Source organism: Propithecus coquereli, unplaced genomic scaffold (genome assembly GCF_000956105.1).
Source record: "Propithecus coquereli isolate 6110/MARCELLA unplaced genomic scaffold, Pcoq_1.0 Scaffold535, whole genome shotgun sequence".
Classification (NCBI taxonomy): Eukaryota; Metazoa; Chordata; class Mammalia; order Primates; family Indriidae; genus Propithecus; species Propithecus coquereli.
The window spans coordinates 819,742-834,360 of record NW_012151230.1 but is presented as its reverse complement, the minus strand read 5'-3'; the positions used below and the strand labels follow the sequence as shown (position 1 = coordinate 834,360).

General features: G+C 56.3%; 1 protein-coding gene across 1 annotated transcript in view; it reads left to right on the top strand.

The window, feature by feature from the left end:
* Window positions 1-14,619, top strand: part of EP400 (E1A binding protein p400) — a 106,181-nt gene that overhangs the window by 70,946 nt on the left and 20,616 nt on the right. The window contains exons 31-45 of the mRNA XM_012657268.1: window positions 1,251-1,362; window positions 1,535-1,678; window positions 4,767-4,925; window positions 5,084-5,167; window positions 5,549-5,683; window positions 6,019-6,063; window positions 6,145-6,298; window positions 6,663-6,904; window positions 7,044-7,217; window positions 9,818-9,954; window positions 10,091-10,147; window positions 12,036-12,114; window positions 12,212-12,475; window positions 13,765-13,810; window positions 13,889-13,998. Coding sequence (XP_012512722.1) covers window positions 1,251-1,362; window positions 1,535-1,678; window positions 4,767-4,925; window positions 5,084-5,167; window positions 5,549-5,683; window positions 6,019-6,063; window positions 6,145-6,298; window positions 6,663-6,904; window positions 7,044-7,217; window positions 9,818-9,954; window positions 10,091-10,147; window positions 12,036-12,114; window positions 12,212-12,475; window positions 13,765-13,810; window positions 13,889-13,998 — 1,942 coding nt within the window. The remainder of the gene's footprint in view (window positions 1-1,250; window positions 1,363-1,534; window positions 1,679-4,766; window positions 4,926-5,083; window positions 5,168-5,548; window positions 5,684-6,018; window positions 6,064-6,144; window positions 6,299-6,662; window positions 6,905-7,043; window positions 7,218-9,817; window positions 9,955-10,090; window positions 10,148-12,035; window positions 12,115-12,211; window positions 12,476-13,764; window positions 13,811-13,888; window positions 13,999-14,619) is intronic.

Below are 14,619 nucleotides of genomic sequence, written 5' to 3'. Positions count from 1 at the left end.
TGCCGGTCACCCGCAGTGTTGAGCAGCCAGCAGGACGGCGAGTTCGTTTGGAGGGATCCTGTAGGTCAGCGTGCAGCGAGGAGGGCGGAGCACGCCCGCCTAGGAGTGAGTGTGCGCCCCGGGTGTGACCGTTGACGCTGCTGCTGCTTGGGGGAGGCAGGCAGCCGCTTCCCAACAACAGTGAAGAGAAGTCTGTCGGAAAAGGGGCCCTAGACGTGTGCCGGCCCACGCGTGCGGTGCTGTCTGTCAGCTGTGTGTAAGCCTAGGCGGGCGGAGATGCGATCACCACGTTCTAGCGGCTGTCTTGGGTGATCGGAATCCAGGCAACATCTCGATTTGTCTTCTTCCTTACGCTTTTATGTAATGAGATCGTTTACGATGAGCACGCGTTACTCTCAGGAAAGTAGGTCTTCGGCCTGAACGTGTTGGGGGCGTCGGGGCCATCCGTTAGCTGTACATCCTCTCTTCATGTCACCGTTCCCCTTCACCGTGTTTCTGGTTCTTTTGTGTACGTCTGGGCCCCTCTCTTTACTTTCTGTTCTGTTCTGCATGATTGCCTATGTCTGTCTAGTATTTAGCTTCCTTTTAATTTGGAATGTTCTGGAGACATTCCGTCCTCATTTCTCTGAGAACCTGCTGTCACAGTTGTTGAACGTGAGTCCCTCGGGTGTTGGCAGCCAGCGTTCCGCAGGCGGCTGAGCCTGGGGGTGTGGGCTGCGCGTGGGGCCTGCTTTGCCACCTGTCCGTGGTCTGGGGGAGGCAGGTGCCTCTGGGCCTCTGTCCCGTCGTCATCCGGTGGGATCAGGTCCACTCACAGTCTCCTGTGGGCCCGGCAGATACAGGGGATAAAAAGATGAAAATGTCCATAATTGCATGAGAATGAGACACGTCGTGAGAATATCTTGACAAGCAGGGTCAGCGAAGCGGCCGGCACTGCTGCTGGGCTCAGAGGAGTCAGATGCTCAAGGTGCATCTGCGAGGACCTCGTGGGGCATTTCCAGGTTGAGACTGACAGGAGAAGGACGAGGCAGGGACAGCACGGAGGCTTTGGGCCTGCCTGTTGTGCTGAGGCAGGGGGGTGGCTGAGGAGGCCTTTGGCACTGCCTGAGGGAGCGTTAGGAGCAGGCGGGGAGCGGGGCGGGACAGGTGTGGCCTCACCAGCTGCCGGCTGCATGCCTGTGCCTGGGTGTGGTGTTGTCGTGCGTCCAGGGACTTATTTGCGTGTCTGTCTTTCTGTGTTTTGTTTGTAGGCTTGTGAGTGGCAATTCCATTGAAGAGAAATTGTTGAAAAACGGAACTAAAGATTTAATCCGAGAAGTCGCTGCTCAGGGGAATGACTACTCCATGGCGTTCCTAACACAGGTACTGTCTGTCGTTGAGGGTCCTGCGGGTGAGGAAGCCACCATGAATGGCACCGTGGTGCTCATTAGGGCTAATGAGGAATGATCAGTTCCGGGTACTTAGGTCTTGAGTTCAGGGCGGGCACAGAGCCGTGTCTTTGCTACTGGACGATAACGTGCTCCTTTGTGTCCAGCGAACCATCCAGGAGCTGTTTGAGGTTTATTCTCCCATGGATGACACCGGCTTCCCAGTGAAAGCCGAGGAGTTCGTAGTACTTTCTCAGGAGCCTTCTGCCTCGGAAACCATCGCCCCCAAAATTGCAAGGCCTTTCATAGAGGTAAGAGTAAGCCCCGTCCACCCTGAAGACCCATCTGAGGGGGACCGAACCTGCTTGGGCCCTCATCTGGGCCCCCACCCGGCTCTGAGCATCCCGTCTGGACTTACCCTTCCCTGCCCCGCCGGCCCTCTCCTCTCGTGTGGCTGCAGTGACTTCCCACCCGTGTGAGGTGCAGTCCCTGGCGCGTGCCCCACAGCAGCTTGTGCTGGCGCCTCCCTGCCTGTGCTTGGCTTGTGCGCGCCAGCTCTGCTCCTGCCCGCCGTCTCCTCTTCCGTTTCTAAAAACGGCCTGTTCAGTTACTGAGGAAGTGATAACCTGTGAGGTACAACCGTTGCAGTCCATTTTGTGTTGCTGTAAAGGAATACCTGGCACTGGGTAATTTATGAAGGAAAAAAAACAGGTTTATTTGTCTCACGATTCTGATGGCTACGAAGTTCAACACTGTGCGTCTGGCGAGGGCCTCAGGTGGCTTCGCTCCTGGTGGGAGGGGAGGGGCGGCGCGTGCAGAGGGAGGGAGAGAGCGAGGGAGGAGCCGGGCTCCAGCAGGAGCTCCCGAGCCTGAGCAAGAGCTTGAGAGCTCGCTCGCCCCCAGACGCCGATCTGTCCCTGAAGGGTCTGCTCCCACCCCCAACACTGGGTGGGTTTTGGCATGAGGTTTGGGGGGGACCAGCGTCCAAACCATGGCAGCAGCCCCTGAGAGTTTGTGACGAAAAGCCGGTCTCCTGGGTCCTCGCTTCCAGGCACAGACCACCACCGCCAGGGCTTCCTCACTCTTCCTCCCGCGAGATTTCCCAGACGGACCGTCCTGTGTCAGGAGGCGTAGATCAGCCTCATCGTGTTTACAAAGGGCGACACGTGCGTGAGGTTGAAAAAGAAAGCCAAACGACACAGAAGGATGGTAGGAAAAATAGATTCTCTCCCAAAGATAGCCATTTAATCATTGTTAAAAATTTTACATACTGCTTGAAAAAAATGCAGGGCCTGGAGAGTGTGTGTGTGCACGTGAGCACTTGATGTGAGCGTGTCACACGCTTGCTGTTTCTCCTGAACAGTTTATCTTGGGGATTTTTCCACGTTGGCTCTGTTGTTTCAGAGTAGTGTAGTATTTCAACTGGCAGATCCTTTCGAACCATGTATTGGCTGTCTTACTGCGTGTCGGGCACTGTGCTAGGCAGTGGGGGTGTAGCATTGAAAACAGACAAAAACGGCACCTTTCAGGAAGCTTCTGTCATAGCAAGGACAGAGACAGAAACCAAACGAGCGAGAAGTCGTGCAGTGCTGAGTTGGGGCAGGGGAGCGTGCGCATGTCCAAGGGGGAGCGCCGCAGTCAGCGTGGCGAGGTGAGGCGTTGGGGGTGGGGGGGTGCCGACTCCTTGCTGGGCCTGAGTACCTGGAACAGGTCCGGGGGACCCGGGGCCAGTCAGGAGGCCAAAGCAGTAACACCCGAGCAGGGCGGGCAGGGGAGTGTCTGCAGGCAGAGTCTGCAGGGCTTGTTGAGCCGGGTGGGAGAGGGGGACGCTGCTCCTCATTGGCGTGAGCCCAGGGGTGGAGTTAGGTGAGTGTTGGTCTTTCACCAGTGTAGACAGATCCGCAGTACGTGGCCTGTCCTCGCATCTGCCGTGTGGGACTGGCTGTAGGATCTGACTTACCCATCTACCATTGGTGGACGTGGCAGAACGATTATTTTGAGTCGTGCTCCTGTGAATATTTTTGCACATGCCTTTTGGTAAACACGCAGGCGCGTTTCTGTTGGGTACGTGCGTTGGGGTGGGGTTCCTGCATACATTTGACTTTAATAGGTGCTGCTGGCCGGTCTCCCAAAGGGGGTGGACCAGGTGCTCTCCCGCCAGCGGTGCGCAAGTGTTGGAGTTGCCGTGTGTCCTTATCGAGAGCCGGAATCGATGGTCCTTTCACTTCAGCTGTCTGGGAGGATGTGTAATGGCCTCTCATTGAGGGTTTAGTTTCATTTTGCTGTTGGCCAGTGAGTCTGAGCACCTCTTTGTATGTTTGCTGGCGGTTTGGCTACTTTTAAAACAAGTGCCTGCCCGGGTCCTTTTGCAAGTTGTTTTAGTTGGGCTGTTTCTTTTTCTCAGCGGCTTGCTGGAGCTCTTTATGTGTTCTGGATGCCGGGTCTTTGTCGGGCACGCGTGAAATATCTTTCCCGTGCTGCAGTTCGCCGTTTGTGACGCTGTCTGCTGGTGAGCAGACACTCGTGGCGCTGACCTATGCTGGAGACCCCGGTGCTCTGCTGAAGACACTCTTCACCACCCTGAGTTCGCCACACACCCTCCTTTGTTTTCTTCTAGATGTTTCGTTGTTTCATTTTTCACATTTAGATGCACGATCTATGTGGAAATTATTTCTGTGTGTAGCGTGAGGCAGGGATGTAGTTTAAACTTTGCAGATTTTGGCAGATCGCCCTGGAAACGGGTTGTGCCAGTTTTTAATTTACGTCTTCTCGCTAAAAGCCGCGTCCCCCTCTCAGATGTGAGGGGGTCGTTTGTCCCATCGCCAGTGGCTGTTCCATGTGTGCTGCTTAGATGAGTAGTGGCTTTCTTCATCCTAATTTGCGTTTCTTGAACTGCAGGGTAGCCGACCGTCTGTGTCGCCATCAGTGTTGCGTTTCTCGGGGTCTGGTTCCTGGCCGCGGCAGGGCTGTTCCTCTTCTGCCTAGGCCACAGAACGCAGCCTCCACCTTGTTCTCCGCGGCCGGAGCCGTGGCTGGTGGTGTGCGCGTGACGCGTCAACAAGCCCTTCCTTGTTCTTGGCGTCCGTGGGCTCTGGGGGCCCCGTCGGTCCCACCCTTGGTTTTGGCACAGCGCGCTCGGCTGCCTTGGCACTCGGCTCTGCCAGGGGTTTCCTTCCAACTTGGCAGTAAGTTTCGGAAGGCCCAGAAGGTTCCTCACGCCGTGTTCTACATCCCCTCAGCGCCTCACCATCTCACACATCCGGGGGGACCTCCGGGAATGCCGCCACGGCTCAGTGACGCTCACAGCAGAGGCATCGCTGCGACTGTAGAGGGCAGCTCTTCTCAGACCTCCTTCCCCTACGAAGCATGTCTCGGTGATCTAAGCACAGATTTCTTTAGGCCCTCAAGAGCATCGAGTACCTGGAGGAGGATGCCCAGAAATCCGCAGAGGAGGCGGTGCCCGGGTCGCACACCGGTGTTGTGTCGTCGGACGCGGACGGGTGGAGGTGCGATGAGGAGCCGTCACAGCTGGAGGAGCTCGCCGACTTCATGGAGCAGGTTTGGCGGCTGTTTTTGTAAAAGTCTGACTCTGCTATAAAATACTTCTTGTTTACTTAAACCAAGAATAATCACTTTTTTATTCAAATGTTGGTGAGTGGGGTATAAAGAACTTAACTTGCTATTAACCGTATCCAAAAAATGTATTTTTGAAACAGCTTACGCCAATTGAAAAATATGCTTTAAATTACCTGGAATTATTTCATACTTCCCTTGAGCAAGAAAAAGAGAAAAATAGTGAGGTAAGAGAATCAACTTTTGATTAGTTTAATGTGAGGAATTTCAAAGCTTTCCGTGTTAAATTTGATTAGAAGTAAATGTCACTTCAGTTAAAGAAACAAACCTCAAACCCACCAGTATAGAAACTCAGTTAATAGGAGCAGAGTCTTAGAAAACCCGTGTAGGCAACTGTGCAGCTTGTTTCTTACAAGCTTCTGGTGTCTTTTTACTTGATTTGAGGCAGATTGTGCGTGACGGGTCAGACGCGGGGGCTGCGGGCGGGCGGGAGGCACCTGCCCCAGCGGGGGGGGGGTCTGTGGTCTCTGTTCTCAGTCAGCACCGGAGGGGAGAGACGGGCAGGGGCTGCTCTTCCCTCCTGACGGGCTCCACCACCCTCCCGCCAGGGCGCGGTCACGGCCGCAGTGAGGGAGTGGGAGTCCCGGAACCTGCAGAGCCTGCGGGAGAGGGAGGCCCGGCTCTGGCTGGCGCAGGAGGAGGCGGAGCTGCTCACCTACACGCGGGAGGACGCCTACAGCATGGTACCTGGCCGCGGCCGTTCAGCCACGTCCGACTTGTTCAAAGTCTGCATATTTGTGAGAAAATGCCTGAGGAGTTTTTACTCCTCCTATCAGAAGAACCTAGTTCATGTTCTAAAAGCGTGATTTTCTTAATGATTGACGCTTTGTTAGAGATTTTCAGTTAGATGGTGACTTTTTCCCTGAATCGCATTCCCAGGTCTAAAGCACATTTGTAAACCTTATAGTCATGTTGACCAGACTTACTTGGAAGACTCACGTATGGGGCTAAATAACGTGTGGCTTTAACATGAAACTGAGGCTTTGTCCAATGTTAAGCCTGCCCGTGTTCCCTGTAGGAATATGTCTTCGAAGACGCCAGCGGACACGCAGAGGTCATGCCCGTAAGTGCCGCCTCCTGCTCTGTGTGGACGAGTTTGCTTCCCTCGAGCCGCCCATCTGATGGGACTTTCCTTCTCGCGCAGCTCTGGACCCCGCCCACACCCCCCCAGGACGACAGCGACATCTACATCGATGCGGTCATGTGTCTGACGTACGAGGCCAGCCCCATCCCAGAGGCGAAGCTGCCCCCTGTGTATGTGCGGAGGGAGCGCAAGAGGCACAAGACAGACCCCTCAGGTGCGTGTCCCCGCGGGTGTTGCTGGGCCTATGCGGGGTCCCACCACGCTGGCCTCCTGCTGTGGGGCCCGTCGGTCACCTCTGACTCCGTGTTCTTGGGTTCTGTTGTTTCCAGTGGGAAAACCTTGATGTTTTCAGTTGTAATTAGTAGTAAACTCGAAAGAAAATCGTTTCATCTTTAGCAAACACTTTCCAAGCTCCCCTTGTCCATGTGCCTTTGTCCTCGTTCCCTTGAACTCCTGGCCTCCCAAAGTGCTGGGGTTCCGGGCGTGAGCCACTGCGCCTAGCCGCGTCCCGTGTGTCTCCCGCCTGCTCAGGCAGCTTCTCCTCCTTCGCTGTCCCTGACGGCAGCCTCTCTGTCCAGCTGCAGGCAGGAAGAAGAAACAGCGCCATGGGGAGGCAGTGGTGCCCCCGCGGTCCCTGTTCGATCGTGCAACTCCAGGCATGCTGAAGATTCGCAGGGAAGGGAAGGAGCAGAAGAAGAACATTCTGCTGAAGCAGCAGACGCAGTTTGCCAAGCCTCTGCCGACGTTCGCCAAGCCGGCAGCCGAGTCTGGCCAGGATAGCCCTGAGTGGCTCATCAGTGAGGACTGGGCCCTGCTGCAGGTAGGAGGGCGCCGTCGTCTGTGCTGAGTGTTCAGATGTGACCGTTTCGTCCCCTCAGCTCATGAGAACAGGTTGCTCGATCGCTTTGTGGGGAGTCTTCAGCACGTTGCCCTGTTTGACCTGAAACCTCACTCTCCAGGCTGTGAAACAGTTGCTGGAGTTGCCGTTGAACCTCACAATTGTGTCACCTGCTCACACACCTAACTGGGATCTCGTCAGTGACGTCGTTAACTCCTGTAGCCGAATCTACCGCTCTTCCAAACAGTGCCGGAACCGCTACGAGAACGTCATCATCCCAAGAGAGGAAGGAAAGGTGAGCGCACTCGCATTTCTCTTTCTGGGAGAACGCGGGCGTGCGTGGCGTGGCTGCAGCGCCAGCTCCTAGCTGACTGGAGCGCGGGGCTCACTCTCCCCGTGTGTCTGCAGCAAGGGCGTCCTGCAGGGCTGTGAAGTGGCCAGCGAGGTCACATGTCTGTCCTGCTCCTGGCACATAACAGGAGCAGTGACAGACGTTCACCCCAGACTCGCTGGAGTCATGCTTAGTGTTAGCGGCAGGCCCGGCTCCTGATGTTTGATCCGATACCAACATCTGCACCGCCGTTGCCACTGGAAAAGAGTACGTCTTCTGAGTACCTGGTCATACCGTTTTTTTTTTAATAAAGTTCTGGTTGAACACAAGAGAAGACAGAACTTTGGCTTTGCTTGGTTGCCAGCTTGCTGAAGAAGGTCTGTTAGTGTCTCCTGCGGTTCTGGTGCTTGGTCGCTGGCTTGCTGCCGTGGTTTGACAGCGCAGAGTGTCTCAGGGCTAAGAGAGAGTGCTGCGTGCGTCCGCTTACCGTAGCGTAGAGACGTAGCCAGCTACGGCTCCCGTTCCTTCCCCGGCAGAGTTGGCACTGCTGCTCGGCACCCGCGGGCATCCCTGCAGCTGGCTCTGTCCGTTTCCCCATCGGGCTTTCTTCACGCGGCTCCCTCCCCGCGCTCGGCCCCTTGCATCTCCGCAGGACGGCGTCAGGGCCACACCAGGAGGCACCGGGTGCTCTGCCGAGCCAGCCCCTTTGGGTGACGCGCCTCTGTCCCAGGGCAGATGCCACAGCCGGTTGCGGAGACCACCACCTTTGACCTTGTGGGAGTCCCCGAGTGGGAGCTGCAGGCCCGTCTCCTGCGCGGGACGGGGTGGGCAGACGTCGGTGCTTTTGTTAAACTTGTGACTTCGTTCGTATTTGTGAAAATTATGTCCTCTGCACGTGAACCAGCTCTGTCCTCAGGATGACAACAGTCCTACTTTATTTCCCTGACCATTCTCTCGATCATCATTTTTCTAAAAACACTTGTCTCAAAATAAAGCATTTTTGTTTGCTTTTTTTTTTTTTTTTTTGAAATAAAAAAGCAAGTTTTCCCCACACCATTTTATGGTGCCTTCACCGGTAAGACTTCTTGGAATCTCACATTGTGTCTTTTATGTTTCAGAAACACTTAAAATAATAGACGTTATCTTGATACGGAAAAAAGTAAAGCTAAAATATTTTCTTATAGCTGATTTATGAAGTTCATCCAAAGAAAGGCAAAAACGTGTTCATAAGGTGTGAAGTTGCTGTTGAGGATAAGTTGGAAGACTAAGAGCTGTGCGTAGGAGCATATGATGAGATTCAGAATTAACCTGGATTTTAGTAATTAGCAGAAATCTGAAACCTGGGATATTCCTGAGTGCCTCTTGCTGCTGTACGTAGAGGATTTGATCTCTGAGTCAGGGGCCCTGCCAGGGCTCACTGCGCCCTGCGTTCCTGGCACCCTGTTGCAGCTCGTAGTGACGACAGTGTCGGGTGTGTGCGTGGCTGGCACGGCCGTCTCCGGCCTGCCCCGGGGAGTCTTCACGTGCAGCCAGACCCTGCGAGGAGTGACTTCCCGCGCACCGTCCTTGCTGCCTCGGCCCGGCCCAGGCCAGTGTCTGGGTGGTGTGGGATGCACCTGGTCTGTTCCTGCCCTTCTCCCGGCTGCCCCTTGCCGAGTTCTGCTGTGATAGGAGAATGTGCAGTACCGTCTTCGGGGAACAGGCCAGTGTCCCCGTGCACGGTGGTTTTCCAGCTCTGCCTTGCCTTGGCATTGTCCTCTGAACCCAGCACATTCCTCCGGTGGTAGATGACACGCACAACACACGGCCGCACCTGTTCCCCCAGCACTCTGCCCGACTCCTTGTCTCGGGACCATCAGCCTTTGGAGAAGCAGGGAGAGCAGGGCCTGGGCAGGGAAGGAGGGCCCCGAGCTTTCATCCCGACTGTCACCAGCCACCTCCGAGACCTCGCACAGACAGTGTCCTTGGTGGGGCGGGTCTCTCCACAGGACGAGGGCTGCTGGGATGTCTTGGAGCAAGCAGGTGGCAGTTGAGTGGCCCTTTGTTTGGCTGTGTATGAAGGAAAGACTGCCAGGCACAGATCATGCTGAAGTCCCCGAGGCTGTACCTGTGGCGCATCTGAATGTGTGTCAGCCTCACTGTCCACCGTGGGCAGAGGACGGTGGTGACCGTGGGCCTCAGCACTGCCTGAGTCAGTGTCGGCAGGAGTTGGATCCACCGGGTGAAGATTGTCACCCTGCTACCTGCCGTGTGGCCTCCACACGTTGCATACCTGTTTTGTTTCTCAGTAAAAGTGGGGAATCTCTCCCGCTTTGGGTGCCTTTGAGGCTCATGTGAGATGCTGTTCAGAGAGAGTCGGTGCACGTTGGGGAATGTCACTAGCAGTCCACAGATGATGCTGCTGTTACATCCGGTCTTGGAAAGAAGGACTTGGAAGAGGGCGTTTGTGTTCAGCCATGGGGCGTCTGCCTTTAGGCTTCCGACCCGGGGAGCCCTGTGTCCAGGGCGGTCACCTGTGAGTGGGACTGTCTCACTTTGATGCGCTCTCATCAATTCTGTTTCAGAGTAAGAACAACCGTCCTCTTCGCACGAGCCAGATCTACGCCCAGGACGAGAACGCCACACACACCCAGCTGTACACGAACCACTTCGACCTGATGAAGATGACTGCGGGCAAGAGGAGCCCCCCGATCAAGCCCCTGTACGTTGCCTGAGTCTCATTTTGCGTCAGTTACGACAGTGAGCTGTGGGGAGCTGGGTTTGGTATGTCTTTAGCATTTCCTTCTGTGTGAATTTTCCTGTGTTCAGTAACTGCTGTCTCATTTTCTGTACTGCAGGCTTGGCATGAATCCCTTTCAGAAAAACCCCAAGCATGCCTCTGTGCTGGCAGAAAGGTATTTCCGTCTTCGTGACACATTTTTTACCGTTTGAAATGACGTCGTTTGTGTGTTCACTTAAATCCAGTAGCTGAGTGAACTGTGCACACAGCATCTTCCAGGCGCCAGCTCAGACAGTGCAGGTGTGTGTGGGGTGGCCTGTACCCATGTCCGTGTGGCTGGGTTGCCCTGCTGGTGCTCTGGCACGGAAGGCGTTCGGGACACGACAAATGTGCCTGGGCCGCCGCCGTCGTGCCTGCCTCTCCTCGGGCACACGTTTTGTCAGCTGTACTTTAAAAATACGTTGGGTTAGGGGTACTTGTACTTACCTTGGATCCCACCAGGGCAGAAGCGGAGAGGAATTGGCGGGTGGGTAGAGAAGTGGGTAGACGTGACACTGTGGACATCGCGAGGCGCGGATCGAGGAACCTGAGTGCTGGTGTGCGGGTCCGCAGCGTTTCTGACACTTTCTGTGACGTCGGATAGGAGATCCACTCAGAGGAAACAGGCGCCATCGTTGCCCGAGTGCAGTTTTGGGGCAGAGTAAGTTGGCTCATGGCGTGTCTCCAAAGAGCCCCTGCTGGCTCCCTGGGACCAGGCCCTGGCTTTTGGCCCCACAGCCTCCCTGAGTGTGCCGCAGCCCAGGCCCAGGCCTTCCCGCACGCCACGAGCCTGTCTGAGACCACCCTGTTGAAAACTGCGCCCAGCCCAGCTCTGTTTTTCTTCACAACACAATCGTCTTCAGACAGACCGTGAGCTTTACGTGTTGTCTGTGAGCTCTCGGGAGGCACAGAGCAGGCGTTTGCGCCGCACTTGTCAATCGAATGAATGAATTTATTCAACTAGTACTTACCGGCCAGCTGCCGGCTAGCGCGGCGCCGGGCATTCCCCAGGGGTAGGACGGCACAGTCCTGCCCTCTTACCTAGCGTGAGATAAACAAGGACGTCCCGACAGGAACAACGGGTGGGGACTCTCCCGAGTGCAGCGAGGACACAGGCGAGGCCGGCGGGCCACAGCAGAGAGGCTCAGTGCTCTGGGGGTGTCCACAGACGCTTCTCCAGGAAGGGCCTCAGTGCAGCTGAGAGCTGAGGTTCGGGGCAGTCAGACCTGCACGGGCAGAGGCTGGCGGTGCGGCCGGGGCCCTGCGGGCCGAACGGGGGCTCCCCCCTGCAGCGCATGGGCTCACTGAGGAGGGAAGACAGGTCAGTAGCCCCTGCGCCTGGAACGTGCTGCTCCAGGTGGCGTGGGGTGGGCTGGGGGGACTTGTCAGGTGACCGAGGGTCTCTACGGGAGGGGTTTGGGACGAAGCCTGACGAGTTATTAGAGCGGGAGATGCAGCCTGGGAGTGTAGATCTGGGGGCCCTTAGCTGAGGCCACGTGTCAGGGTTTGGTTTGGTTTTTGTGTGTTGGGTTGAGGTAGGAGAGACTCGATCTTGTTTAAATGCTGGTGGGGTGGGCCCAGCGGGTGGGGCGAGGACGGGGCTGGCAGGACAGTGAGCGGGGCCTGGGCACGGCACGCGTGAGCGGTGCTGAAGCCTCCTGGAGGGCTGAGGTCAGCCATGGCGGGCGGCCGGTGGGTAGCCCTGGCGGCTGGGCGGGGTGGGGGGTGGCTCTGGCCCAGCAGAGTTTTCGGGACACTGCGCGGAAGAGCTTTCTTGCCCCCACAGACATCGGGCACCTCATATTCCAGGAACGTGCTTGCTTGGAAGGGCAAGGGAGAGGGGCGGGCGTCTGAGGCAGCCTTTTCTCTTCTTTCTGAGGCCTCTTCACCGCAGAGAGCCCGCCAGCCTTCACCCCCTCGCCTGGGCTGGAGCTGTCCCAGCACCTGGTGCTCTGGGGTTTCTAGAGCATTTCTCCGCTTTAGAACATGCCTGTTTACTTCTAACTTTTGCTGTTATCTTTCAGCGGCATCAACTATGACAAGCCACTGCCTCCTATTCAGGTCGCCTCTCTCCGTGCAGAGCGAATCGCAAAAGAGAAAAAGGTATGGTGCCTGGGCCCTCACGCTTGTGGGGAGACGCGTGGCTTTGACTGGGTGGACCTGCTCCTCCAATGGCTTCCCTCGTTCTTGACCCTTTCAGGCCTTGGCTGACCAGCAGAAGGCGCAGCAGCCCGCCGCGGCACAGCCCCCGCCCCAGCCGCAGCCGCAGCCCCCGCCCCCTCCACAGCAGCCGCCCCCGCCGCTGCCACCGCCACAGGCAGCGGGCAGCCAGCCGCCAGCAGGGCCGCCAGCCATCCAGCCCCAGCCCCAGCCGCAGCCCCAGCCGCAGGCCCCGCCGCAGCCGGCACCGGCCCCAGCGAAGGGGCAGCCTGCGGTGACAACCGTGGGCAGCGCCGCAGTGCTGGTGAGGCCCCGCCCCACGCCGGCCCCGACCCCACCACACCCGCACTTGGGTCAGATGCTTTTTGTTGAAACGGTGCCGGTCGGCATCCAGCACATTTCCAGCCTGCAGACCTTCCGCTTTGCAGGAGGAGGAAAAGGGCTCGATCTTTCCTTCGAGGAAGAGTGTTTTCGTCCAGATGCTGCCGTTTCTCTCTCCGGGCTGGTGTGGGCTGAGTGATGTTACTGGGTTGGGGGGCTTGGGGCGGCTCTACTCAGTGGAGGCAATTGGGAAGTTTGGAATTACCTGGGTTTTGTAAGACACAACTGTGATGAATTCACCTCTTTTATTCCCACAAACGTACAGAGCAGATCCTATTTGTGCCGTTAGGCAAACAGACCGAATAAGCCGCCTTGTCCTGAAACGTGTACTCAGGTGCTCGATGCAGGCACACATCCTCAGTGCCTCGCTGTGGACGCCACACCTGTGCGTCCCCGCACCGTGTGAGGCTGTGTGTGCCTGGCACACAGACCCTGAGTCATTTGTTCAGACTCACACCTGCAGAAACCGGGACGCACTCACTTTGCACCGGCATCCAGGCGTGAGCGTACTTTCCTTACGGAGCACCACTTCCTCTGCTGGGTTTTTTTTTTTTTTTTTAATTTTATTTCCTGTGGTGGGATTTTTATATGTGCCTGGGCAACTTGATTCTTCTTTCACTCCAAAGATACATTTATTAAACGCCTGCTTGGTGCAAGGACTGTCCTGGTGAGCAAGGTGGCTGAGGTCCCAGCTCGCTTGAGTTTGCGTCCCGGCGGGAGTTAGCCACGCAGAGCAAGGTCTGCGGGACACCATTTTAAATGTTGACAGGAAGGCATCAAGGTAGAACAGTGAGTGACTGGTTGGTTAGGAAGAACCTTTCTGAGGAGTTGGCATTTGAGCTAAGGCCTGAATCACAAGGAGTCAGGCATGAGAAGAACAAAAACAGCAAGTGCAGAGGCCCTGAGCTTGGCTGAGGGCCCAAAAGGTCAGTGCGGCTGCAGCCAGGAGGTGAGGAACAGAATGGTGCAGGGCAGGGCGGAAGGACAGGGTGTAGGGCGAGGCAGAGGGGGCATGGGTGGGGGGTATAGGGCGAGGCAGAGGGGGCTATAGGGATGGGGGGGGACGAGGTGGGCAGGATGCAGGGTGAGGGGCGCTGAAGTCGGCCTGTGTGGTCAGAGGCTGGATTTGATTCTGAATGAAACGGGAAGCCTTCAGAGGGTCATGCACGGGAGAGCCTGACATGACAGTCAAGAGCTTTCTTTTTTAAATAGGCGGGAACCATTAAAACATCAGTCACGGGGACAAGCATACCAACAGGTAAGTCAAATACAGAAATGCTGAAACGAGAAATTAGTTTTTTCTCGTCCTCTCGCCTCACTCAGTCTGTCCCCGTAGGCACTGTGAGTGGGAACGTGATCGTGAACACCATCGCGGGTGTCCCGGCCGCCACCTTCCAGTCCATTAACAAGCGTCTGGCGTCTCCAGTGGCTCCTGGGTCCTTGACTGTGAGTTGTCCCCACACCATGACTTTGTATTCTGGGGAAATTGTTATTTCTTTTAAATGTTCCGTAGATGAAAGGAGGGCTAATCTAGTTTGAGTTTAGTAAAATAAATAGCCGATAATGGTGGCAGTTTCAGAAACTTCCAGGTGTTTAGGGAATGGTTTCTATTTTGTACTTTGACGGAATGAAAATGTGAGTTCCACGTGCACGTGTGTTGAAAATCCACCCCCAAGAACGATCCCCGAGAGGAGCAGGTGGGATATGAGGGCGCGTCTTTAATTCCAGTGACACGGGTGTCCCCACGTGTGTGTCACTGTGCCCTCATGGGGAAGCAGAGAGACGGTCGCCCTCTGGGGGGCATGGCGTCACACAAGGCCGTGACGTGGTATCATGCGTGTTGCTGGAGCGTGTGCCAGGACCAGGTGGGCACAGGAGAGGGAGCGGTCGATTCTTACAGGAACGTCTGGAGCCGTGGTGAGGGCGCAGTGGGCACAGGCCCCCCCGGGCAGAGCCATGAAACCCTGAACGTGCCAGTGTCAGGCTGCCTGCTCCTGTTTGATATTCCACCATCAAACAAGATGAGAATAAGGAGTTTAAATGCAGGTCCCGGTTTTCCATTAGCCA